General features: G+C 40.7%; 1 protein-coding gene across 6 annotated transcripts; it reads right to left on the reverse strand.

Moving 5' to 3' along the window:
• Positions 1 to 153: 153 nt before the first annotated feature.
• On the reverse strand, positions 154 to 27,873 carry LOC124015426 (interferon-induced very large GTPase 1-like). Of its 6 annotated transcripts, none has more exons than XM_046330606.1 (9): positions 27,733 to 27,873; positions 26,893 to 27,001; positions 25,784 to 25,903; positions 18,667 to 18,820; positions 16,146 to 16,234; positions 15,827 to 15,953; positions 15,033 to 15,659; positions 6,748 to 6,791; positions 154 to 5,421 (listed from the first exon to the last, which is right to left on the reverse strand). In XM_046330606.1, exons 3-9 carry the CDS (start codon positions 25,847 to 25,849, stop codon positions 1,822 to 1,824), a joined length of 4,707 nt encoding a protein of 1,568 aa, XP_046186562.1. In that variant the 5' UTR covers positions 25,850 to 25,903; positions 26,893 to 27,001; positions 27,733 to 27,873; the 3' UTR covers positions 154 to 1,821. The 6 variants fall into 6 exon arrangements, with proteins under 6 accessions (XP_046186562.1, XP_046186557.1, XP_046186558.1 ...); XM_046330601.1 differs by having other exon boundaries at positions 16,146 to 16,318; positions 27,733 to 27,872; XM_046330602.1 differs by lacking the exon at positions 27,733 to 27,873 and having other exon boundaries at positions 16,146 to 16,318; positions 26,893 to 27,019.
• Positions 27,874 to 27,913: the final 40 nt, after the last annotated feature.

Genomic DNA, 27,913 nt, shown 5'->3' on the forward strand with positions numbered 1-27,913 from the left:
AACACGAGGGTAATATAAGGATGAGGTTATGGTACTATCTTTCAATCATTTTGATTCCTTTACTACTACAACTACAAAAAGTGTTGCACCCACATCTTGGCCAGGTGAAATATTGGAGTCCATATTGAATTATATTGGTGAGAAAGAGCAAACTATGTCATAATTTCAGAGCATTTATTGAGTATTTGCTTACGGTAATACAGTACAATACAAATAGTACAAGGCTTTATCACTTGACAGGAAATGTGATAAATTGCTCACAGTCAAAACATCTGCATATACATTTTTGATCCCAAAATGAGGCCAATAACTAAGCTTTTTCCTGTTAGTTTATCAGTTTGAGTTAAATGATTGAATCAAAATAAGATGTGTAGTAGGCCTAGCTGATTAGAATAGTAAAAGCGGTGCTTTATTGTACATTGCCAAGAGGTTTTTCAGTTTCTGACTATGTTCACGTTTACAATGTCAACATGTTTAAAATATCATGCTTGTGCCATTATGTCTGTATGTTTTTACTATTTGAGCTCCCCTTAGATTTACTTTAAGCTTTCAATAGCTTGCTGTTTTGTGAACTTCCTCCATTCTATTGGAATTTCACCTCTGCCCTGGAATTTTAGGTCATAATACCTTTCCAGATCTTCTTGAAATCGACAAACAAACCACTTCCAGTACGGAAGTTCAGAGAGGTCTGGTGTGATGCTCCAATCAGCAAATCTTGGGCCAGCTTTTCTGTACTCTTTCCAAAGATATATATCCTCTGATTCATGGGATGGGTAAAACCGGCCATTACTTGCTACTGAAGTTGTACAAAAATCAATGCTAAATTCTACTGTGTATCTGAAGTGCATTCCTATGATTCCTATAGGGCGATGAAAAGGGACATTGTGATCAATCGGTTTGTGCCCCTCCATGGTGTTTGTGCAGATGGCTTTACAGAAGGGACACTGTACCCAGCAGCAATCACAAAAGTGTTTGATCAGAATCTCATCTGGCCTCTCCCTGAACTGCTTCATGTCCAGGAGTGATACATTGCTGAGACTTCTGTTGATCTTTATGATTCTGTTGGCAAGATCTTTCCTTACTTCTTCTTCAAGGAAGTCAAAGTCAGTTATGTCACAGAAATCACTGAAATGATTTTCAGCAAATTTCAGCTCATCTTTTAGAGCACTGGAAAGCTCTCTAAGCCACATGTTGGTGTCTCCATTCCTGTTTTTGACCGTCTTTGTTGCTGTATGCAATGCATGGCTCACACGCTGCTCTTTAGCTGTTATGTTCCCTTCAATCAAGGCAAGGACTTTGGACCTTTCTGTGAGCATGTATTTCTCTACATCCTCTCTAATACATTTCTCAAAGTGTTTCCTTGGGTTGTGAATGTAGGTCATGAACTTGTCAAAGTTCTCCTTCTCCGCCAGTGATATCAGGATGTGTTTCTCCATGTTAGACCTGTTTCCACTGAATGGTGGGTGACTTAATTGCATTTCTCCAGCTAAGTCAATGGCCGTCTGGTCATAGACCGCCTGTACAATCGATTCTTTCAGTGTGTTGCAAATTAACTCACCAAGCACAGCTGCAGATGTGGATCCTTTGCAGTAGCTCTTGAAAATCTTGTTGTACTGTGGCCTCTTCTGCTCCAGGTAAGTAAGGGCATCATTGTTGCTTCTGAATTTGCTATGGGAATCTGCTAACTTACTTCCTGCAAGCTCACACACATGAAGTGAAAGATCAATCGTAAACTCCTTTTTGAATGCATATTTTCTAATATTTGATTCAAATTCCTTCACGCTATCTTTGACATGAGTTGCTATTTCTTGCATGTAACTGTCATTGTATCCCATCTTTTCTATGGGCATGGGTCTTGATTATCTTCTGGCTTTGTTTGTCAACATCATTGGTGAATGCTCTTATCAATTCATGATCTGTGTATGTTAGAATGTTGCTTGGACCAATGTGGTCAATTGTCTTGTTCTCTGGAGACATAAACCCCAAAAAACTCTTAAAAGCACCCCACCCATTATTTTTCTGCAATTGGTCCTTGTTTGGCTTCCTTTGAGCATCTCTTGAGTGCTGATCGTCGTTAAAAAGATCTTGGTGCTTAGATACAATTGCATAGTTCGAATAACTCCCCAAGGTACAAATCTCACGGTACATTCCGCAACTTTTCCGATCATGTACAAGAGACAATTCATTACCGATCTCTCCAAGGATACAAGTCACATCATCCAATATGTTTATGTCCATAATGGAAGGTGTATCATTGGTCAACTCGGCAACCCACACTCCCCAAAGAGTATTGAATTCATTCTCAAGTTGTTTTTCATCCTTTGCCTTGTCCTTCAGTTTTGAGGCAAGTTCTTTGCTCTTTTGGAAGAGCTTGTTTTCATACTGTGTCTTCTTGTCATCCAGCTTTTTGCGCCCATCCCTCTGCTGAATAACCTCCTCTAACTTTCTTTTTGCTCCCTTCACAAGTTCATCATTAAACTCACACATTTTGGTTTGAAATCTCCCTCGCCACTGAATCAACATTTCTTTATCTCTGTCTTCATCAAAGTACTTTTCCATTGATTTGTTCACTTCTTCACGGGTCTTTCTCATTTCTTCAACAAGGTTATGTCTCTCAACCCTGTGAAGTTTTCCATTTTCAATTCGATTGTGCAGTTGATTTTCAATGGTTAGCATGGCACTCCTGAGAGCCCAGATCCATTTTCCATACTGAATCTCAAGTTTTCTGTAAACTGCAATTTCTAGTGTGTTTTTGAAGCTGAACACAAAGTTTTCATTCAGCAGTGCATTCCAAAGGTCTTGGATACTGCTTTTGAACTGTGATAATGTCATGCCAAAAGACCTCGATGTTTTAGAGAGGATTGTTTTCCTTAGCTCCTGGACATTCTCACTGTAGCATGGGTTTGGTGGGGCCATGGGTGGGCTGCCCTCCCACAGCTGGGAAAAGTATTTCACATCTCTTTGTATGTCAAATGCAATGACATCGCTGAAACACTCTGCATTACTGTCCTCTTCTTTGGCAGCTAACTGGGTCATCTCGTCTAGTTTGTCCTGTAAGCGCCTCTTTCCCTCCATGTTTTTCTCTCCGGCCGTGATGTCTCCAACATTCTGGTGCACAAACACACAACTTGGAGACAGATGAACTTTCTTCATCCTCATGAAGGCCTGAACAGCTATCTGAATGATGTCCTGCATCTCAGCAGGATTCTCTCCAAATATGTTGATCAAGGTCATGTTTCCAAGGCCAATGACAAAAGTTGCAAGTTCATTGTCATGGTGCACTGTTGCCTTTCCTGCCAACTCTAAAGCTCGAAGTCCCTCAGTGTCAACAACAAGAACATAGTCAAACCTAAAGTCATCTTTCATCTCCTCGGTCACTTTCACCAGTTGCATGAAAGCACCTCTGGTACACCTTCCAGCACTTACTGCGAATTGCAGTCCAAACATTGCGTTCAGCATTGTAGACTTCCCAGTGCTCTGGATTCCCAAAATGGACAAAACAAAAATTCTCTGATCTCCTAGTTTCTTGATAACTTCATCTAAAACCCCATTAATCCACGTCAATGGCACATGAGCTGCGTCACCGTCCATTAGTTCCATTGGGTGTCCCGATATCATAAGTTCTGCCGCGAGCTCTGGAAGGTAAGACACGGTCACCTCACTTTCTCCTTTGCTTTGCCTGGCCACAGATGCATGGGCTTCATAGATCTGTCCCATTTCCCTCAGAATGTGTTCAAATCCGAAGGTTGCTGCTTGCAGCTTCTCTGATATTTTTTCCAGCTCCATTTGTCTCATTTTCAGTTGCTCTGATTTATCATGCTTCTTTTTCAAAGCCAGGACCTCGGACCACTTTTCATCATATTTGTGATGAAGGTCTGAGAGCTCATCCGAGGACAGGTCATCCAGTAGTATCTCTACCCACTTGAGGAAATATGATTTTTCTTTTTCTCCCAGACATCGTAGACTTGTGATAAACATCTGCATGAGTTCAGTAAAGGCAACCTGATGTTGATGGTGTCGAATTTGCATCATTTTATGTTGTATTTTACTTCTTTCCATCTCTAGATTCCCTTGGAGACGATAAAGGTCTTTATTTTTTTGACACCAATCATGCCACAGCCCACCTTGACATGGAAGAAATTCTTCTTTGATCTTGGACAGTTCCATTTCCTTAAGCAGATCTGTTATCTGCAGAGCATTAGTCTTCCCTACTTGGCAATCTTCATCATCCTCATCTACTCTAAACCCTGAGTACTCTGCCATGTCCTCAAGTTTGAAGGAGCAACATGGTCTTGACAAATTATTTCTAATGATCCTTTTTAGTTCCTCAGACACATCTGACTGATTTCTGTCTCTCAAACCCATTTTGTACTTTCCCTTTTTAATTTCAGTTGCAACAGAATCCTCTTCAGTGAGCAGACATATCAGAGGTTTAGAAGACTTGAACAGCTCCTGCACGATTGCCATACTTTTGTCGCCTTTTCCAAGACTTGGTAAAAGGATAACATTGACTGAGGCTTTTTCAATCAGTCTGTCACGCTGAATTTCTTTCGCAATTGCGTCACCATGGAGATTACAGAATGCAACACAATCAGTGAAAATATCATTGGGCTTCCCAGCAGGACAATACCATGCAATCTCTACCACCCCATCCATTAGGAGGCAGGTTTTACTGCTTCCTGGACAGTGTCTGTGGAAGAATGTGCTGTGACGTTGGTTGATCAAGTTGCTCATCAGCTGAGATTTTGATGAGGACACAGAACCAAGCCTAAAGAATGACACCATTGGTGTTTCTGCCTTGTAAATAGGCATACTTTGGCTGGTGACTATATTAGAGTCATTGGTGGACTTCCAGGTTTTTCTGATTTGTCGAAATGTCCACAAAGGGCATTCAATCTCTTTGGTGAATGGATTTGGCACAAGCAAAGGCAAGGCATACTGACACAAGGACAGCTTTGTGACCATGAACTGCCGAAGGAAACTGTCTGAACAGTGAAACACTGCCATCTGGACGTCCATTGGGTGAACATGCGTGTTCCTCTTTAAATCACCAGAGACTGTGTTCTTGTTGAAAAGGGCATCAAAGGCACTTTCTTCTGTTTCTGCATGATCATTTCTGTTGTCATTTGTGTCATGCATCTCACTATTCTCATCTCTTACAGGAATGTACCTGGCTCTGTAGTCCAGCATCAATAACCTTTGTAGGAAAGTATGAGCAAGTTTGTTCTCTGTTTGGGGTTCATGTTGATGTTGAGCAGAAGAGCCAATGTTCAGGAAGTCTGCAGTTGTCAACTTATCTTGATATTTATCTTGAAGGTGAAGTCTACACATGAGCTCTGCTACTTTTGCTAGTTGTATATTTTCTGGGATGTTTTTTTCAATTAAACTCCCGCCGATTTCTTCAAGTATCTTTTCTTCTCCCTTTAACGTTAACCAAACACATTTTAATATCTTAGTAAGTCAAAACATCTGCCATACTATCAACACACATACTTAAGAGTGACGCAAAGTGATATTTTAAAGAAACTGTCTCTAGTGAAAGTCTACACACCCCTTGCAGTCTCACATTTTGTAGCCTTAAAATGTGATCTAAAAAGGGATTCAATTTGTTTTTTTCCCTACCGATCTACACGATCTACTCCACATTTTCAAAGTGAAAGAAAAATTATAGAATAGTGTCAATTTATTACAAATAAAAAAAACAAAGTCTTGATTGCGTATCTCTTCACACCCCAGAGTAATAATTGGTGGAAGCACTTTTGGAAGCAATTACAACCTTATACCTGGGCTTTGGTCCTTTCATATTTTTTTTGATCCTGACAAACTCCCTAGTCCCTGCTGGTGATGAGCATACCCATAACAGGATGCTGCCACCACAATAGTTGAAAACACAGGAGGGTTTCACTCTGTGTTGTATTGGATTTGACCCAAGCCTGTAGATTTTAATCTAGGCCAAAAGGTTATTCTATTTTCCGTATTGTCTTGCAGGATTACTTAACAGCCTTGATAAAACAATGGATGATTTGGAGTGGATTTTTAAAAATCACAGGATTCATCCTTTTCACTTGGTCACACAGGCCAGTAATGAGTGGATGCAATGTGGTTGATCTTATGTATTTCCTCAGTATTGTGGTGGTTGCTGTTTGGGGTTTTAGGCTGGGTTTCTGTACAGCACTTTTGAGATATCAGCTGATGTACGAAGGGCTATATAAATAAATTTGATTTGATTTGATTTGGTAGCATCATTTTATGGGCATGGTTGTCAACGGCAGCGACTGGGGAGAATTTTTGTTTTTCAGCAAGACAATTACACAAATGGGAATGCCAAAGACACCAGAATGGCTTTCTGATAGTTGTTCAGTGTTCCTGAATGGTCCAGTCTCAGTCCTGACTTAGACACAAGGTTTGAATATTGCTATCAATGATTCCCAACCAAAATTACTGAGCTTGAGCAATATTGTTGTGCAAAGTTGGTAGAATCTTATTCAAAATGATAAACAGCTGCCAACGATGCTTCCACCATGTCTTGATTCCATATGTCTTCACACATCTTTTTTTTTCATTCATTCATTTGGAAAGTGTTCTATAATTTTCCTTTCACTGAAAATTTGGAGAAGGTTCTGTAGATAAGTAGGAAAAATATAATTTTAAGGCAGCAAAATGCAGACTGTACAAGGGGTGTGTAGAATTTCCCAAGGCACTGTATGTGATCTTACCAGAGATTGTGTAAGGTTATTTCAAATGTACCTTTTCTTTGTTTGCAACACCATCTTCAGGCAAGTCATCTGGAACTGTAAGCAAGAGGGACAGGAAAAAGTAAAGTGTATATTAGACACGTACAGTATGATGAGCAGAAGTGTTTTCCTAATGTCTCAATTAGAGGTCGACCAATTAAATCGGAATGGCTGATTTTTAATTAGGGCCGATTTCAAGTTTTCATAACAATCGGAAATCGGTATTTTTGGGCTCCGATTTTGCTGCTTAAAATATATATATATATATATTTTATACCTTTTTTATTTAACTAGGCAAGTCAGTTAAGAACACATTCTTAGTTTCAATGACTGCCTAGGAACGGTGGGTGAACTGCCTCGTTCAGGGGCAGAACGACAGATTTTCACCTTGTCGGTTCAGGGCATCCAATCTTGCAACCTTACAGTTAACCAGTTCAACGCAATAACCACCTGCCTCTCGTTGCACTCCACAAGGAGACTGCCTGTTACGCGAATGCAGTAGAAGCCAAGGTAAGTTGCTAGCTAGCATTAAACTTATCTTAAAAACAATCAATCAATCAATCATAATCACTTGTTATAACTACACATGGTTGATGATATTACTAGTTTATCTAGCGTGTCCTACGTTGCATATAATCGATGCAACGCTGGGGGATGTTTTAACAAAAGCGCATTTGCGAAAAAAGCACGTTCGTTGGATGACTGTACCTAACCATTAACACCAATGCCTTTCTTAAAATCAATACACAGAAGTATATATTTTTAAACCTGCATATTTAGCTAAACGAAGTCTAGGTTAGCAGGCAATATTAACCAGGTGAAATTGTGTCACTTCTCTTGCGTTCATTGCACGCAAAGTCAGGATATATGCAACAGCTTGGGCTGCCTGGCTCATTGCGAACTAATTTGCCAGAATTTTACGTAATTATGACATAACATTGAAGGTTGTGCAATGTAACAAGAATATTTAGACTTAGGGATGCCACCAGTTAGATAAAATACCGAACGGTTCCGTAATTCACTGAAATAATAAACTTTTTGTTATCGAAATGTTAGTTTCCGGATTCGACCATATAAATGGCCAAAGGCTCGTATTTCTGTGTGTTATGTTATAATTAAGTCTATGATTTGATAGAGCAGTCTGACTGAGCGATGGTAGGCAGCAGCAGGCTCGTAAGCATTCATACAAACAGCACTTTAGTGCATTTTGCCAGCAGCTCTTCGCAAGCACAGCGCTGTTTATGACTTCAAACCTATCAGCCTAATGGCTGGTGTAACCGATGTGAAATGGCTAGCTAGTTAGCGGGGTGCATGCTAATAGCGTTTCAAACGTCACTCGCTCTGAGACTTGGAGAAGTTATTCCCCTTGCTCTGCAAGGGCCGCGGCTTTTGTGGCGCGATGGGTAACGTTGCTTCGAGTGTGGCTGTTGTCGATGTGTTCCTGGTTCGAGCCCAGGTAGGGGCGAGGAGAGGGACGGAAGCTATACTGTTACACTGGCAATACTATAGTGCCTATAAGAACATCCAATAGTCAAAGGTATATGAAATGCAAATGGTATCGAGAGAAATAGTCCTATAAATACTATATTAACGACAACCTAAAACCTCTTACCTTGGAATATTGAAGTCTCATGTTAAAAGGAACCACCAACTTTCATATGTTCTCATGTTCTGAGCAAGGAACTCAAACGTTAGCTTTTTTACATGGCACATATTGCACTTTTACTTCTCCAACACTTTGTTTTTGCATTATTTAAACCAAATTGAACATGTTTCATTATTTATTTGAGACTAAATAGATTTTTATTGATGTATTATATTAAGTTCAAATAAGTGTTCATTGAGAGAATGCCAAGAGTATACAAAGCTGTCATCAAGGCAAAGGGTGGCTACTTTGAAGAATCTCAAATATAAAATATATTTTGATTTAACACTTTTGGTTCCTACATGATTCCATGTGTGTTATTTCATAGATTTGATATCTTCACAATTATTCTACAATGTAGAAAATAGTTTAAAAAATAAAGAAAAACCCTTGAATGAGTAGGTGTGTTCAAATGTTTGATTGGTACTGTATATAGAAATGAAACACTATATCTTGATTACATAAATATTCAACCTCCTGAGTCGATACATGTTAGAAACACCTTTGGCAGCGATTACAGCTGTGAGTCTTTCTGGGTAAGTCTCTAAGAGCTTTACACACCTGGATTGTACAATATTTTCACTTTATTATTTTTAAAATTCTTCAAGCTCTGTCAAGTTGGCTGTTGATCATAGCTAGACAGACATTTAAGTCTTACCATAGATTTCAAGCCGATTTAAATCAAATCTGTAACTAGACCACTCTGAACATAGACTGTCTTCTTGGTAAGCAACTCCAGTGTATATTTGGCTTTGTGTTTTAAGTTATTTTCCTGCTGAAAGGAGAATTTTTCTCTGAGTCTGTTGGAAAGCAGACTGAACCAGGTTTTCCTCTAGGATTTTACGTGTGCTTAGCTCAATTCTGTTTCTTTTTATCCTAACACACTCCCTAGTCCTTACCGATGACAAGCATACCCATTACATGATGCAGCCACTACCATGCTTCAAAATATGAAGAGTGGTGCTCATTGACGTGTGGGATTTTCTCCAAACATAATGCTTTGTATTCAGGACATAAAGTTAATTTCTTTGACACATTTTTTGCAGTTTTTACTTTAGAGCCTTAATGCAAACAGGATGCATGTTTTGGAATATTTGTATTCTCTACAGGCTTAATTTAGGTTAGTATTGTGGAGTAACTACAATGTTGTTGATCCATCCTCTGTTTTCTTCTATTCCAGCCATTAAACTCATTGGCCTCATGGTGAAATCCCTGAATGATTTCCTTCATCTCCGACAACTGGATGTATTGATACACCATCCAAAGTGTAATTACTAACTTTACCATGCTCAAAGGGATATTCAATGTCTGCTTTGCGAGGCATTGTAAAATCTCCCTGGTCTTTGTGGTTGAATCTGTGCTTGAAATTCACTGCTCGACTGAGGGACCGTACAATTATCTGTATGTGTGCAGTATAGAGATGGGGTAGTCATTAAAACAACATGTTAAACACTATTATTGCACACAGAATGAGTACATGCAAGTTATTATGTAACTTGATAAGCACATTTTTACTCCTGAATTTATTTAGGCTTGCCATAACAAAGGGGTTGAATACTTAGTGACTGAACATTTCCAAAAACATAATTCCACTTTGACATTATGGGGTATTGTGTATAGGCCAGTGACACACAATTTCAATTTAATCCATTTTAAATTCAGGCTGTAACACAAGAAAATATCAAGTGGTGTGAATACTTTCTGAAGGCACTGTAATGTTAGCTGTCAAACTACTCACTTGCGAGTTACAGATTGAAAACATTTTCTGTGATCTCAATCTATCTAGCTACCAATTTTATGTCTGGTGGGGACGTTTACACCAGGGCAACAAGCCGATAAGGCAGGTATATAAGACAGCTGGAATTCCTGTTTGTCCATTACCAAACTGATGTTCGTATCTGTGCAGATGGCACAGGTGTCAAACTCATTCCATGGAGGGCCGAGTGGCTGAGGGTTTTTGCTCCACCCTTGTACTTGATTGATGGTTGTCTAGGGTTTAATTGAATGGAAAAACCAAAAACCTGCAGACACTAGGCCCTCCATGGAATTAGTTTGACATCCCTGGCAGACTAGTCGATTCCTCCAGATTCGTTTTTTGGTACATATGTATTTTTTTGTTATTACATTTCTGATGTCAGAATGGCCATATTCTGCAAAACACACAACACTAAGATGTTAAAACTAAAAATTCAATATTGATAGTTTCGGTAAGATCAAATTGATATTTACTGTTTCAAAGGCATCTCTAAATAATGTTAATTTAACCATTCTTCTTTTTGTTTAAAATGCAATTTGTACTGCTATAGTGTTAAATATTAAAATAAAGTCTTATTCCAAATGAACCAACTCCCCCACCTCTGTCATATGGTTTAAACATGTTTTTCCCATGTGGCTGCACTTGTCGTCCCTGAACAGTCCCTTATTTCAGCCCCGTTTCAGGTGTCCCAACCTTTCTTTCTACAAAAAAAGGTCATTTTGTCTGCAAGAGGCGTGAATTATTTCAGGCTGACCACGATTCCGGATAGTAGCTCAAGGTAGTAGCTTAAGGTCTTATTTGGGATTAGCTGTTTACATGCACCTTTTGATATCCCGCTCACGAGTATCACTGTACCCATGAATAAACAGAATATTCCTCAGTTCATATGGGTTCAATGGAATAGTAACTGAACTATGGACACTGAAAGTAGGCCTAAAACCTCATGTTGTATAGTAATATTAACTCCTGCAAAAGTATGCATCTCTTGCAGTAAACTAATACAAAAAAATGCATTGTCTCGGAACAGGAGTGGGGAAATATTAGTTATTTCTTTCAGCATCTCCTGAGAAAATGCAAATGTGCATGTAATATGTTATCTTTGAAACTGTTATACAAGCAGACAGTATTTCAACCACATAAAATGTGCATCCAAGACCAACTGAAGTCTTATCATAAATGGGTTTCATCCTTTTCTCAGCTTAAAACCTGTCAACTGATGACATTTGGACATTTTGCACAGGACCTATCTTTCCACAGTTTTGGAGTTATTGCGTTTTCTTCCCGGTCCCTAAATGAAATGGACAACTTTACCGGTGTTAACTACATACTGTAGATTACAAATCCATTAATTCTATGCTGTAAGACATTATTCCGGTGACCACTACTTTATTTAATCTTCTGGAGCGGCAAGTTATGACAGAAGAGAAGCTGTAACTTGTTGACAAACAACTGGCCTACCAATTTTCTACATTTTTATATGGCCTACCAAATGTCAGAAATTATAATCAGAAACTTGTCTAAATTAGGGGTGAAAATAGCCAGTAGACAATATGGTCCAGTATGAGAATCAGCCAAATAAATGATAATGAAATGACTGGTGGATCAAACCTACTTTTTGAAATGATTTGTTTGACAATCAGATGAAAACATCACACAACCCCCATGATATGTGAAACTGAGTCTGCACAGACCGCCAAAAAATAACAGTAAATGGGATAAGATGTTTACATGCCACAGTACTTTGTCTAAGATTAGCATATCCCAGGCATCTTATCCAGGTTTTTCATAACCGGGATGCAAGCTTTTTGGGTTATTGTAAACGGGATATGATGTTTATATGCCTCAACTCAAAAACAGAATACTTGTCACGACTTCCGCCGAAGTTGACTCCCCTGCCTGTCGTCGTCACCGTCCTACTAGCCGCCTCCGATCCCTTTTTCGTTTGTCTGTTTGTTTTGTCTTATTAGTTTCACCTGTGTTTCTGTTTGGTTTAATGAGCTTCCCTATTTTTAGTAGGTGGACCCGCCCTTGCTATGTGCGGGATTGTCTCTATGTTACTTGTGTGTGTGGTTTAGGTAGAGGTGGATTTATTTTCTTAACTTGACACCCTGTGTTTTGTGGGTTGTAACGTTGTTGTCCGCGCCCTGTATTGTTGGGCTTATCATTTTGTGTGCCGAAGTAAAGAGCACTTTTCCCCAGTGGAACTCTCTGCGTCTGATTCCTTCACCCACCTAGTCCCGCGTGACAATACTTAAGTATCCCAAATAATAATGGGACATTGGTGTGCACTAAAAACTGCTATGGTGAAAGCCCTTCTGAAGAAAAGTCGTCTAGATTCTTCAGCTTTTAGCAATTTTTGGCCAATCTCCAACGATCCATTCTTAAGCAAAATTCTGGAGAAATTGCAGCTAAATTATTTTTTAATTGACAACAGTATTTAAAAAAAAAATCTGGTTATCGTGCCCAGCACAGGGACAGCCTTAGTTAAGGTAGTAAATGATTATAGAGCCAACACAGATGCCAAACAGCTCTCAGTCCTTGTACTGTTAGATTTAAGTGCTGCATTCGACACTGTTGACCATGATGTCTTTCTAGACAGACTGGAGAGGTGGGTTGGCCTCTCCGGTTCTAAATTGGTTTTAGACCTATTTTAACTGGTCAAGTTTTTTGTGACCCTTGGTGAACATAACTCAGAGAAAATACATATCACATGTGGTGTTCCACAAGTTTCGATTTTGGGTCCGGTACTGTTCAGTTTATATATGTTACCCCTTGGCAGCGTTATCAGAAAGCACAGCATTGATTTTCAATGCTATGCAGACGATACACACATTTACATTTCTGTGTCACCAGAGGATTTTAGATCCACTGAAAAATTATTAGATTGTATTAGTGATTTAAATACTTGGTTGGCTCATAACTTCCTCCAGTTAAAAACCAAGGTATTTATTGTTGGAGCCAAAGCATAGAGAGAGAATCTAGCCGCACATTTGAATTCACAGGCAATAAAGATAAAACACCAGGTAAAAAACCTTGGTGTTATTTTCAATTATGGACTACATTGAGTCACACATTAGGAATGTGACCAAAATAGCTTTTTACCACCTGAGGAACATTGCCAAGATGAGGCCGTTTCTCTCTGATACAGAGAGACTCATCCATGCTTTTATTACAAGTAGGCTTGACTTCTGTAATGCTCTCCTGTCTGGTCTACCCAAGAAAGCCATTGGTCAACTACACAACATACAGAATGCTGCAGCATGGGTACTGACCAAGACCAGACTGAGAGCAGACATTACACCAGTTTAAAGGTCTCTGTACTGTAAAACATACAGAATGCTGCAGCATGGGTACTGACCAAGACCAGAGAGCACACATTACACCGGTTTAAAGGTCTCTGTACTGTAAAACATACAGAATGCTGCAGCATGGGTACTGACCAAGACCAGAGAGCACACATTACACCAGTTTAAATGTCTCTGTACTGTAAAACATACAGAATGCTGCAGCATGGGTACTGACCAAGACCAGAGAGCACACATTACACCAGTTTAAATGTCTCTGTACTGTAAAACATACAGAATGCTGCAGCATGGGTACTGACCAAGACCAGAGAGCACACATTACACCAGTTTAAATGTCTCTGTACTGTAAAACATACAGAATGCTGCAGCATGGGTACTGACCAAGACCAGAGAGCACACATTACACCAGTTTAAATGTCTCTGTACTGTAAAACATACAGAATGCTGCAGCATGGGTACTGACCAAGACCAGAGAGCACACATTACACCAGTTTAAATGTCTCTGTACTGTAAAACATACAGAATGCTGCAGCGTGGGTACTGACCAAGACCAGAGAGCACACATTACACCAGTTTAAATGTCTCTGTACTGGCTGCCTGGGAGTTTTAGAGTTCATTTTAAGATTATTCTCTTGGTTTTTAAATCAATCCATGATTGTTCACCCCAATACATATCAGACATGCTTTTAAGTTATGTACCCAGTAGGTCCCTCAGGTCCTCTGACACTGTCCTTCTAACTATCCCAAAGACAAGGACCAAGAGGCATGGAGAGGCAGCCTTTAGTTATTATGCCCTCAGCCTCTGGAATAGCCTTTCAGAGAACCTGAGGAGGGCCCAAACTGTGGACATATTTAAAATAGATCTTAAAGCACATCTTTTTAGCTTTGCTTTTCCTTCAGGTACTTTTTAGTAGTTCAGTTTGTGTCATTCTTTTGTTTTTTTAAATCTTATGTTTGTTGTGTAGTAAATATTTCAGCTTTTATTGTCATAGTTTTTTTATTCATTTTTTCCTGTAAAGCACATTGCGTTTCGTTCCATTTCTGAAATGTGCCATTTAAAGCTCGATTTGATTTGATTTGCATGTAAATGTGGTCAATGACAAACCCCAAATGTCATCACACTTTGGTGTTTTGTAACAGATGTCTCTTTCCATTCATCAAGTGGAGTGAGTGCACAGTGCACTGTTTGGATCTGGAATTATGTTGGAGTGGATGAACATGTGCAGGTAGTCTACTGTTTGAAGTGACTTGTTTGACAATAAGATGAAAACATCATAACTGGATGTGTTCATGCCAAATGAAAAGGTAATAAAACATGTTTTACCCTTAAATGACATGTACTTACTATTAGGCCAATAAAAAGCAGGCCAATTCAAGCGCGTGCACACATAGGTCTATTTAATTTTTGTTAACCCCCCCCCCCTCGAATGTCACTGTATAATTCGCACTCTGCCTATCTATGAAAGATATAGACTGGAAAATGTTTTTGGATATCGTCAACAATCGGGGTAAGTGTGTGTGTCGACGGAGCCACATGTCAAGATGGGGAAAATCCTCCTACAGCTGCTGCATCAAATGCATTGAGGACATACCTGATGCAGTTTTCTCCTCGCTTTGTGATCGGTCACCCCAATCTGTTTTCAGTTGCTGTTTCCTGATCTCTTCGTCATACATTTCTCCTGTGTAGCAGCATGGATCATTTTCAGACACCATGAGGTCTATCTGTTCAAGTAATGTTGAAATCTCGGTTGGATCATTCATACTCTTTTTGCAGGTGAGATACCTATTTCCACACATTTCTATGAGATCCATCAGATCATTGTTGTCCTTTAGATCACCCAACCCAAAGTCTTGGTCATTCTTGTGGGTAAAGACGATTATTGTAAAGGCAAGGGCTCTCTCTCCAAGCATTCTTTCCAGCCACCCCACTCCCATTTGGAATTCATCAATATGCTGGCCCAATGGTAGAAGTAAGAGGACAGCATTGATACCCTGCTTATGCACAAGTGGACCTATGTGATTCTCCTGGGTAAGTTCAGAACTCTGCAAGCCCAGCATGTTGATGACAGAGACACAACGACCGGACAAATCATACATCCTGGGTGCCATCTGTGAGAGTTCTGCTGCTGGTAGATCATCCTGACCAAGAAGGAGATTTCCAGATTCAATCTCCATAGAATCAGTGCCACCAATCAATGCAATTGTCAGAACAGGAGTCACTGAAAAATAATTATAAGGACAATTAAATGTACATACTGTAAGTTAGCTGTAAATCACGTACAATGCTATGACATGATGGTTGACTAAAACAATCTCACCTGTCTTCTAATTGTAAGTTGCTCTGGATAAGAGCATCTACCAAATTACTCAAATGTAAATTTCTTACTGCTTTGTGCGAAATTAGAAGGCGTTGTGATTTCTGTCTTTTCTTCATCAGTCTTGGTTGTCTTGTCATCCTGTTGGTCGCTGTGTTGACTCTCACTGTCTGTGATGTCAAGGGCCTCAGGCTCCAACTGTAGAAATAGTTGCAGTGCTTTAACACAAGCTCTAACTACTGAGAGATGTTGGTCCAAATTTCCAAGTATTCTTGAAAGAGCCTTAACCTAACTTGTACAGGAAATGTAATATCACTTATACTGAACATTTCAATGACCCCCCCAATTGTTTAACAATAGCATAAATACTGCTGTTGAAATATTTCTTACAGATTTTCTGCTCACTGTGCCAACATTATCCATGTTGATTACAATGTGGGGGTCAGCAAAGTGATCCAGGTGAACCGTGGTATCTTGATCTGGATGAGCCGAAGGAATTGTGCAAGTGGGTATTAAACTTTCATCACAAGGATCCAGCAAATCATCACTTTCGTTTTCAAAGTCTGTTAGGTATAGAAAGAGACAGGAGAGTTGTTTTTTGTTAGGACACTTCAAGATTTAATATTCACATGATCTATTTTAACAAATCTAACACAATGGTAAATCTTAGTGCAACCACGCAATGCGGTCAAGTTGTGGGTGTGGCAGAAATATTTCAGTTATTTTTACAGCGGGAATAATGGGCGCAATAGCTGGCGGTGGCGCAAAAGGGCAGGGTTTGGATGAATAAATAAGTTATAGGTGTGACAAGCGCTTGACCCCTCACAGGCCAATTACGAATAATAGCAACAATACAGTGCATCCAGTTTTGCTAAATATATTATTTGCAATCCACATTGTTCTAGTTGGCTTCAACATGTAGGTCAACATGTGTTTACACATCAGTCACACTTCTCCAGAAATAAAAAGGCTCTTATTAATTGCATTTCATGTGCGAGGCAGGTTCTCAATAGGCAAGATCATTTTGCCGTTGATATGGCATTTTAGGACTGAATAATTAAAATAAGTTTGAAGGAGCGCGTCTTTGGTAATCAGATGAGACGCGCTCTTTGAAAATGGGGATGGATATTTGAACACGCAAAATGAAGTATGTAGGTGGTTCGTTCCACAAAATGTGCCATAACGCTTGATATTTTAGGTAGAAATTGTGCACTAATATTGCATTTTATAAGCCGTGTATATTAAATGAAGTGCCCTTTCATATAGATCACATGGAGAATTCAATAAATCAGATTTAAAAAAAAATATTAATAAAGATTTGCTAAAGTGCCAAAATTCTGCATTTTACATGTCCCTCCGTGCACCCTCCGACTTCTAAGATTTTAATCCACTTAATCCCAACATTTCTCAAAGTTTTCAACATCATTGTAAAGCCCTAGCTATTTGTTGCTTTGACAAAGTCATTTCTGAATATTATTATTTATTTAATGTGATTCGTGATTAATTTAAGGCCCTGTTACAGGAACTGAACTCTCATTTAATATGGTGAAATTGTTCCTTTTTAAATGTACTTTTTTTCAAAAGAAATCCTTGTGTAAAAGCAGGTGTACTGGTCCTACTCCTTTTGGAAATGTTCTGGTGTTTTGTGGTCACACAGAGCATGTCGAGCACAACACGTCAACCCATTGATAGACAGGCTAGAAATGTTCTGGTGTTTTGTGGTCACACAGAGCATGTCGAGCACAACACGTCAACCCATTGATAGACAGGCTAGAAATGTTTTAACCAAAAAAATATATATATTAAGCTTGCATTCAATTGCCACTCCCTGTTGCACACAACAAGCTTCCATTCTCCCTGCCACAATGGGATAACCTCTTGAGATGGAAAAACTTTTTTTTTTCATTAAGTTGAACATGTTGACCATCTTATGACAATGTTAAAACTGAATTGAATTGGTGGAGCGGCCCAGGTACAGTATGTGAATTGTGAATTATACAAAAGCATGCGGGCAAAAACCTAAAATATTTCAAGGCACTCCGATGAGTAGACACGTTTAAAACCTCTTATTGATAGGCTGCTTGGCTAATGATTGACCAGGATAAAGAAATATATGCACCGACGCAGAAGAACCAGACTTTGTTGTAGTAGGATAGCCTATTGATGGCTTGATTTTGAATGAAATGAAACGTAAAACAACCAATTGTACAGGAAAATAACTTAAACGTTTCTAAATACTAGGTTCACCGGCATCATCGCATCTCTCGATCCATGATGGGCATATGGACACATGTCCATGGAGGGGGTTTTACGCACATCCAAAATAATAACAGGAACTGGCTAAAAGAATGTCCAATACATAGATAAAAATGGAATGTTCGCTCACTGTTTTGCTGCTCACAAACATGGTTTAATAAAGCTTTGGTGATTAAGATGTACTAAAAAAATCATCTTTACATGGACATTGCGCAATGGCTGCCGCTGACAAAATCCATGCTGTAACCATCTGCGTTTGCAAAAAGAGCTGATTTTAGTGGTTCTCAAAAGTGCCCACCTGCGCTTCTTGAAATTGGCACTTTGGTGCATGTTTTTAAGGACACACCTCAGATATTGCCACCCCAGTGCAAACGAGCTGATGTTCGACAGGTAAATTACCAGACCTGGTGCAAGAGGTGGAAAATGCCAGAGCGACAGTTTTAACAAGCCAAAATGACTAACGTGTGTTTGACAATAACCGCCTTGGCACCAGCTGAAAACAGAGCCAACAGAATCAACTTTACCAATCAATGCAATTATCAGGTGTATCACAAAAATATAGTGCATAATAACAAGAGCAATTGAGAGAAGTGAGTATCTCTAAATCAAAGTTATACTGTGAGAATTAAATTATGCTTGACTAAAACGCTCTCACCTATCTTACTGCTTTGTGGGAAATTAGAAGAAATTGTTGTGATTTCTGCCTTTTCTTCATCGGTCTTGGTTGTCTTGTCATCCCGTTGGTCGCTGTGTTGACTTTCAATGTCTGCGATGTCAAGGGCCTCAGGCTCCAACTGTAGAAATAGTTGCTGTGGATGTATCATGGGAGTATCAAAATACATATCTGGATTACATCATTTGAGTACAAACATTTATAAGTATTTTGTTAAAGTTACTGTGTAAATTCAAAGGTAGTGGTCAGATTACATTTACTTCAGAACCCAAGGTTTGGAAAAAATGGGAACGCCCTTGTCATGCAAATTCTGCATAGGTCTGCGCAAATATTAACAACATATTGAAAAGATGAGTAAGTTATTTCAGAAGCTAGCAGATTCATTAACTACCAACAACAGCTGCAAATCCCAATGAAACTACATCATGTTTTGATGTTCACTTTCCTTGCTTTGTCTAACAACACTATCATGAATCTAGAAAACAGGTTTTGTGGGTCTGCTTGCAGTATATATTTAGTTTCATAGCACAAACGTTTGCTAGCAAGTTTCTCACACTGTCTTTAGTTGTGGCCTGCCAGGGCAAGTCCAGGAGGGTTGCCTAGCAGTGACCCAACTTCCCAATTTTAGAACACTATCTTCACTGTCCTAGATGGGTATTTAGGTTCTGGTCAAGTCACCAAAAAATAACACGACTTTGGGGCTATTCAACACCCTAAAATTGCCACTTTCTATGCCGAAATTACACAAGAATGTTACAAAACCTCCAGGGTGTCCGTCGTATTGTAGCGGCATTGATGCAGTAACGGTCCCTTTATCAACTTTTGCATTTTTTTATTAGACCACTCGCAGAACAGCCCCCCTCCTTTGTAAAAAAAAAAGGACACCGGCAGTATGATCTCTATTATTGAATCTCTTGATTCTCTCCTTGTGAATACTTTGTTTGTTACTGTTGATGTTGAGTCGTTATACACGAATATTCCACACGGGGGCGGTATTGTAGCAATGAAACATTTTCTTCTGCAACGTGACCCTAATGAACTACCTTCCAGGGCATGCATTATAACGTTTACTGAAAAGTACACACACGTTTCTAAATTATTTCTTTATTCAGACGTCGGGTACTGCTATGGGATACCTCATGGCTCCTAACTATGCTCATTTGTATGTGAAACAGTACTCAATACTCTCAAAAAAATATTTATTGCCTAACATTATTATATGGAAACGGTTCATTTATGGTATTTCTGTTCTATGGAGGGGTGATGCAAAACAGCTCCAGGCATTCCAAGCTTTTCTTAACTCTTATTCTGGGCACCTGAGATTTACTATGCAATCACGCACACGTCAAATCCGTGTCCTTGATCTTCTGATTATGTGAGGATAATGTTCTATATACTGATATACAGGAAACCTACTGATCGTAACAGTTTGTTGAGGGCTGATAGCGGTCACCAGCTTCCCTTGAAAAACAGTTTTCCCTACAGCCAATTCTGTCGAATCAAAATAATTTGCAAAAAACTAGATTTCGAAAGAAATATGTCTGAGATGCAAAGAAAATTCAAGGACAGCGGGTACAAAAATGGTCAGATTAAAATAAAAAAATAACGCATTCTTACTACCTGCTATTCAAAGTGCTCTGAACAAATTAAGGGGAATCGTTCGCAAACATTGGCACATTCTAAAATCGTTTAATGTGTTTTCGGACATATTCTCGCGGGGCAGAAATCTCAGAGCACAATTGTTAAACTCTGATTTTACCACCCCAAAACAACGCCTCTACCGGATGGAAACTACAAGTGTAATGGCTGCGCTCAATGCAATGGCACTTACAAACGTAGCTCCTTCAAACACCCCCAAACAGGGAAACAAATCCACAATTAAAGGTATTATCACGTGCTCCAATGATGCAGTTGTTTATTTTATGAATTGTAATTGTGGTAAAACGAAGTGCGAATTAAAAGTATGAATCTCGGAGTATCATAAAAAACAGTTGCGGCCAACTTTTTGGAATCGAACCACTCGAGTTCGTCCCTACGTTATATCGGCACCGACCACGTCACCATCCCTAGGAGAGGAGTTGACCTCGACAATTTATTGTTTTAACAAGATTTAAAGACACTTGCTCCCTTCGGTCTCAACCTAGACTTTGATCTGAACCCATTCTTATGATTATTGTGATTTTGCTATTCATTGGAAATATTTGTAGGCTTATGTGGCCAAATTGTATCTTTGATCGTATCCTATCCATTTCTGCTGTTTTTGTATATGTTATATTTATATCTGTAAATTAAATTACAGATATCTGTAAATTATATCAAGCCACACACAGCCATGATTACAGACACATGTGTGTGTCCCTTTACACTATATAAACTAGTGACCCGCAGTGTTTGTCATTATACCCTGATTAAGACAGCTTCCGGTTCCGGTTGGAGCGAGTGGTCGCATCTGCACGTCGCTCCAACGGGTAGTATAACTTTTTCATTATATTTCATTATATCACAACGGTTTGATTTGTCTTATCTTAGCAAATTCTTCTCAGCTAGCTACATAGCCGTCTTTGTATCAAAGATAATTGCGTAATTATCGTATTTCGCCGTCCTAACGTAGTCTTCACTAGCCAGCTAGCTAACGTCCACTGATTAGCTGCACTGGAGAAACTATCACACTCAACTGAACGACTTGATTAGTTTAGTGTTAGCTAGCTACATAGCTGTCTTTGCTGTCTTCGTATAATCGTATCCAAGATAATTGTGTTGTTTAGGTTTAGAGTGTGTAGTCTTAGAGTGATTATCTTAATTTACCGAGGTTAGCTAGCCAGCTATTTGTCGTCCTTAACGTAGGTGACTCTGCTAGCTAGCCAACAGCTAGCCAACGCTAGCCAACGTCTTCTGTATAGAACTCAACTACCCGGTCGCACTCACAGGTAGTATCACATTTTCACTTCATTTCATTACAGTACAACGGTTTGATTTGTTTGATCGTAGCTAGCTACATAGCCGTCTTTGTATACAAGATAATTGTGTAGTCTAGAGCGATTTTCTAGGTTCGCTAGCCATCTATTGTCGTTCTTTTAACGCAACGTAACGTAAACAACACTGCTAGCTAGCCTGCTAGCCCCCGAATAGCAACACTGCAGAAACTATTACACTCAACGGAACGACTTGATTAGTGTAGTGTCAACAACGCACCCACTGCCAGCTGGCCTACTTCAGCAGTACTGTATCATTTTAATCATTTTAGTCAATAAGATTCTTGCTACGTAGCTTAACTTTCTGAACATTCGAGACGTGTAGTCCACTTGTCATTCCAATCTCCTTTGCATTAGCGTAGCCTTTTCTGTAGCCTGTCAACTATGTGTCTGTTTATCCCTGTTCTCTCCTCTCTGCACAGACCATACAAACGCTCCTCACCGCGTGGCCGCGGCCACCCTACTCTGGTGGTCCCAGCGCGCACCCCACGTGGAGTTCCAGGTCTCCGGTAGCCTCTGGAACTGCCAATCTGCGGTCAACAAGGCAGAGTTCATCTCAGCCTATGCCTCCCTCCAGTTCCTCGACTTCTTGGCACTGACGGAAACATGGATCACCACAGACAACACTGCTACTCCTACTGCTCTCTCTTCGTCCGCCCACGTGTTCTCGCACACCCCGAGAGCGTCTGGTCAGCGGGGTGGTGGCACCGGGATCCTCATCTCTCCCAAGTGGCCATTCTCTCTTTCTCCCCTTACCCATCTGTCTATCGCCTCCTTTGAATTCCATGCTGTCACAGTTACTAGCCCTTTCAAGCTTAACATCCTTATCATTTATCGCCCTCCAGGTTCCTCGGAGAGTTCATCAATGAGCTTGATGCCTTGATAAGCTCCTTTCCTGAGGACGGCTCACCTCTCACAGTTCTGGGCAACTTTAACCTCCCCACGTCTACCTTTGACTCTTTCCTCTCTGCCTCCTTCTTTCCACTCCTCTCCTCTTTTGACCTCACCCTCTCACCTTCCCCCTACTCACAAGGCAGGCAATACGCTCGACCTCATCTTTACTAGATGCTGTTCTTCCACTAACCTCATTGCAACTCCCCTCCAAGTCTCCGACCACTGCCTTGTATCCTTTTCCCTCTCGCTCTCATCCAACACCTCCCACACTGCCCCTACTCGGATGGTATCGCGCCGTCCCAACCTTCGCTCTCTCTCCCCCGCTACTCTCTCCTCTTCCATCCTATCATCTCTTCCCTCCGCTCAAACCTTCTCCCACCTTTCTCCTGATTCTGCCTCCTCAACCCTCCTCTCCTCCCTCTCTGCATCCCTTGCCTCTCTATGTCCCCTATCCTCCAGGCCGGCTCGGTCCTCCCCTCCCGCTCCGTGGCTCGATGACTCATTGCGAGCTCACAGAACAGGGCTCCGGGCAGCCGAGCGGAAATGGAGGAAAACTCGCCTCCCTGCGGACCTGGCATCCTTTCACTCCCTCCTCTCTACATTTTCCTCCTCTGTCTCTGCTGCTAAAGCCACTTTCTACCACGCTAAATTCCAAGCATCTGCCTCTAACCCTAGGAAGCTCTTTGCCACCTTCTCCTCCCTCCTGAATCCTCCGCCCCTCCCCCCTCCTCCCTCTCTGCAGATGACTTCGTCAACCATTTTGAAAAGAAGGTCGACGACATCCGATCCTCGTTTGCTAAGTCAAACGACACCGCTGGTTCTGCTCACACTGCCCTACCCTGTGCTCTGACCTCTTTCTCCCCTCTCTCTCCAGATGAAATCTCGCGTCTTGTGACGGCCGGCCGCCCAACAACCTGCCCGCTTGACCCTATCCCCTCCTCTCTTCTCCAGACCATTTCCGGAGACCTTCTCCCTTACCTCACCTCGCTCATCAACTCATCCCTGACCGTTGGCTACGTCCCTTCAGTCTTCAAGAGAGCGAGAGTTGCACCCCTTCTGAAAAAACCTACACTCGATCCCTCCGATGTCAACAATTACAGACCAGTATCCCTTCTTTCTTTTCTCTCCAAAACTCTTGAACGTGCCGTCCTTGGCCAGCTCTCCCGCTATCTCTCTCTGAATGACCTTCTTGATCCAAATCAGTCAGGTTTCAAGACTAGTCATTCAACTGAGACTGCTCTCCTCTGTATCACGGAGGCGCTCCGCACTGCTAAAGCTAACTCTCTCTCCTCTGCTCTCATCCTTCTAGATCTATCGGCTGCCTTCGATACTGTGAACCATCAGATCCTCCTCTCCACCCTCTCCGAGTTGGGCATCTCCGGCGCGGCCCACGCTTGGATTGCGTCCTACCTGACAGGTCGCTCCTACCAGGTGGCGTGGCGAGAATCTGTCTCCTCACCACGCGCTCTCACCACTGGTGTCCCCCAGGGCTCTGTTCTTGGCCCTCTCCTATTCTCGCTATACACCAAGTCACTTGGCTCTGTCATAACCTCACATGGTCTCTCTTATCATTGCTATGCAGACGACACACAATTAATCTTCTCCTTTCCCCCTTCTGATGACCAGGTGGCGAATCGCATCTCTGCATGTCTGGCAGACATATCAGTGTGGATGACGGATCACCACCTCAAGCTGAACCTCGGCAAGACGGAGCTGCTCTTCCTCCCGGGGAAGGACTGCCCGTTCCATGATCTCGCCATCACGGTTGACAACTCCATTGTGTCCTCCTCCCAGAGCGCCAAGAACCTTGGCGTGATCCTGGACAACACCCTGTCGTTCTCAACTAACATCAAGGCGGTGGCCCGTTCCTGTAGGTTCATGCTCTACAACATCCGCAGAGTACGACCCTGCCTCACACAGGAAGCGGCGCAGGTCCTAATCCAGGCACTTGTCATCTCCCGTCTGGATTACTGCAACTCGCTGTTGGCTGGGCTCCCTGCCTGTGCCATTAAACCCCTTCAACTCATCCAGAACGCCGCAGCCCGTCTGGTGTTCAACCTTCCCAAGTTCTCTCACGTCACCCCGCTCCTCCGTTCTCTCCACTGGCTTCCAGTTGAAGCTCGCATCCGCTACAAGACCATGGTGCTTGCCTACGGAGCTGTGAGGGGAACGGCACCTCAGTACCTCCAGGCTCTGATCAGGCCCTACACCCAAACAAGGGCACTGCGTTCATCCACCTCTGGCCTGCTCGCCTCCCTACCACTGAGGAAGTACAGCTCCCGCTCAGCCCAGTCAAAACTGTTCGCTGCCCTGGCCCCCCAATGGTGGAACAAACTCCCTCACGACGCCAGGACAGCGGAGTCAATCACCACCTTCCGGAGACACCTGAAACCCCACCTCTTTAAGGAATACCTAGGATAGGTTAAGTAATCCCTCTCACCCCACCCCCCCCTAAGTTTTAGATGCACTATTGTTAAGTGACTGTCCCACTGGATGTCATAAGGTGAATGCACCAATTTGTAAGTCGCTCTGGATAAGAGCGTCTGCTAAATGACTTAAATGTAAATGTAAATGAGATCTTCTCAATTGCTCTGACGTTAAAGTCTGGTCTCACAGACTAGATGTAACATAGTAAACGAAAATCCGGGTCACGGCAGAATTTTGAACAGCATGTACATTTAATGCAATCTTAACCACAATTTAGGATATTTGTTTTTGCTATTAGATGCAGCACAGTGACAGCACATTGTAAACAAAATATCAGATATAGTTTTCCATTGGAATTTAGTTGTGCTTTTAGATGATTGAATGCATAGTGATAACACATTGGGAAATCAACAAATATGTGGCTGTCTTTTTGTGTGGGTGATTAAAGGTTGTAATTACATTTGACATATTTAGCAGACACTCTGATCCAGAGCAACAATTGAGGTTAAGTGCCTTGCTGAAGGGCACATCGACAGATTTATCATCTAGTCGGCCCAGAGATTCAAACCAGCAACCTTTCAGTTACTGGCCCAACGCTCTAAACTACTAGGCTACTATGTTGTCCCCTCTCATTGATCAACGTCTAAGCCAAATATTTCCCAATTGTCCACATTGAAATAATGTGCCCAGTAGAATGCTTGTCTCTTTGTCTCTGTTTTAATGAGAATTTTCCTGATTTATTTGAGAGTCAATTCCTGACACTCTCTGTCTTGCTGTTCCTAACACGATGTTCCTCAGTTACTCACATGTTCTTCTCCTTGGTATGTACACTCAGACGACGGATCCAGTGCGTCCTCAGTCTCTGTCTCCATTTCCTTATTTTCTCCAGTCTCCTTTATTAGCTGCTACTAGTCACTGCAACAAAACTTCAGAAAGATCAATCAGTTGTATATTATTATATTCACTTCAGTTACCTTACATCAAAACAAAACCTTTGTTAGTATAATGCGTGTGTAGAGTGTGTGTGTGTCTCTTCGCAGACTGCGTTGTTCCTTGAGATTAAGTTTATTCTGTTTTGTTTTTTACTGATTTTATTGAGTGACCGGAGTTACTATAGAGTACCAGTGTCCGTGTTGAGTGTCCTGAAAGTCAGTTGTTAAATTATTCACAGAGAAATAGCATTGTATCTTGTCAAACACAATCTTTTCTATAAGTTTGCTAGGAACTGGCAGCAAGCTGATTGGGCAGCTGTTAGAGCCAGCAAAGGGAACTTTAACATTTCTGGGTAGCGGAATTACTTTAGCTTCCCTCCAGGTCTGTGGACAAACCATTTTCAAGATGCATCAAAACTACCATTGGGTTTTGTAATTGGTTTGCTTGAACAATGAAATTAGTTCCATAATAGATAACATGATTTGGTTTAAATAGAACAATTATGTGAATCTTTAGTGTCAATTTTGAGCTTGACTGTGTCATTTGGTATGACATATTTACAAACACACAAATAAACATACAAAATATATATATATATATACATATAAAGGAAAGGATTTGTTTTTTTTAAATCAGTCTTTCTCCGCATCTATGTAAATTCATCTTTACATTAGAATGTTTGGTTTTTATGCTATTTTATACTACTGACACTATTATACTACTGACACTGTATTATACTACTTACACTGTATTATACTACTTACACTGTATTATACTACTTACACTGTATTATACTACTGACACTGTATTATACTACTTACACTGTATTATACTACTTACACTGTATTATACTACTTTCACTGTTTTATACTACTTACACTGAATTATAGTACTTACACTGTATTATACTACTTACACTGTATTATACTACAGTTACCATGAGGTGCAACATAAACAAACATACATTATAAAGGTTACTTACAGTTTGCAAAGTGATATCCATTTGTTGTCTGTTCATAACATAGACTGAAGTGAACCTTTTGTCCACAGGGTATTTATAAGGCCTTCAGTATCTTTCAAAACATCATTTCCTGGAAATCACATGACAATGTGTAAATGAAACTTAAGGCATTTGAGATGGCAAAAAAGTTTGGTTAGCAATCAGTAAGTACACTGTAACTAATACTGTTTATCGCAAGGCAAACATGAAATAAGACATTCATAAAATTATATATTTTACATGAATGTAAATTAAAAATGTAGTGCAAAGTCTCCAAAATCCTTTATTGGAGTGGTGGGGAAACAACATGAATTGTGTAATGCAGTATAAATTTGACCTAATTTAAAAGTTATATAGACCTTTGAGAATGCATACCCCCACCCTGTCACATGATGAAGACAGTTTTTTCTCAGTGACCAGCCTTTATAAAGCAAGTTTTCAAGGATAGTGAGTTTCGTTTGCTCCGAGAAACTGCAAAGAGTTGTGTATGTGTGGCTGTCTTGGTGTCACGCCCTGGCCACAGAGAGGCGTTTTATTCTCTATTTTGGTTAGGCCAGGGTGTGACTAGGGTGGGCATTCTATGTCCTTTTTTCTATGTTTTGTATTTCTATGTCTTGGCCTGGTATGGTTCTCAATCAGGGACAGCTGTCTATCGTTGTCTCTGATGGAGAACCATACTTAGGTACCCTTTTCCCCCACTTGTTTTGTGGGAAGGTAAAGTTGTAGTGGTTCAGGGCACATAGCGTCACGTTTGGTTTTTATTTATTTTTTGTTCTTCATTTGTCGGTGTCATTTTTAAATAAAGTTCAAATGTACGCTTACCATGCTGCACCTTGGTCCAGTCCTTCAGCCAGCTGTGACAGGTGGGTAGATGTAAAAGTGCATTTGTGTTTATGTGTCTGTGAATGCTTTTGTGGAATGTCCAAGAACCTCCGGTGTGTGTGTGTGTGTGTGCAGGAAGTAGTTGACAGAGAGAGAGGAAGAGATGCAGTGTCTCTGTTCT

Source organism: Oncorhynchus gorbuscha, linkage group LG26 (assembly GCF_021184085.1).
Source record: "Oncorhynchus gorbuscha isolate QuinsamMale2020 ecotype Even-year linkage group LG26, OgorEven_v1.0, whole genome shotgun sequence".
NCBI lineage: Eukaryota > Metazoa > Chordata > Actinopteri > Salmoniformes > Salmonidae > Oncorhynchus > Oncorhynchus gorbuscha.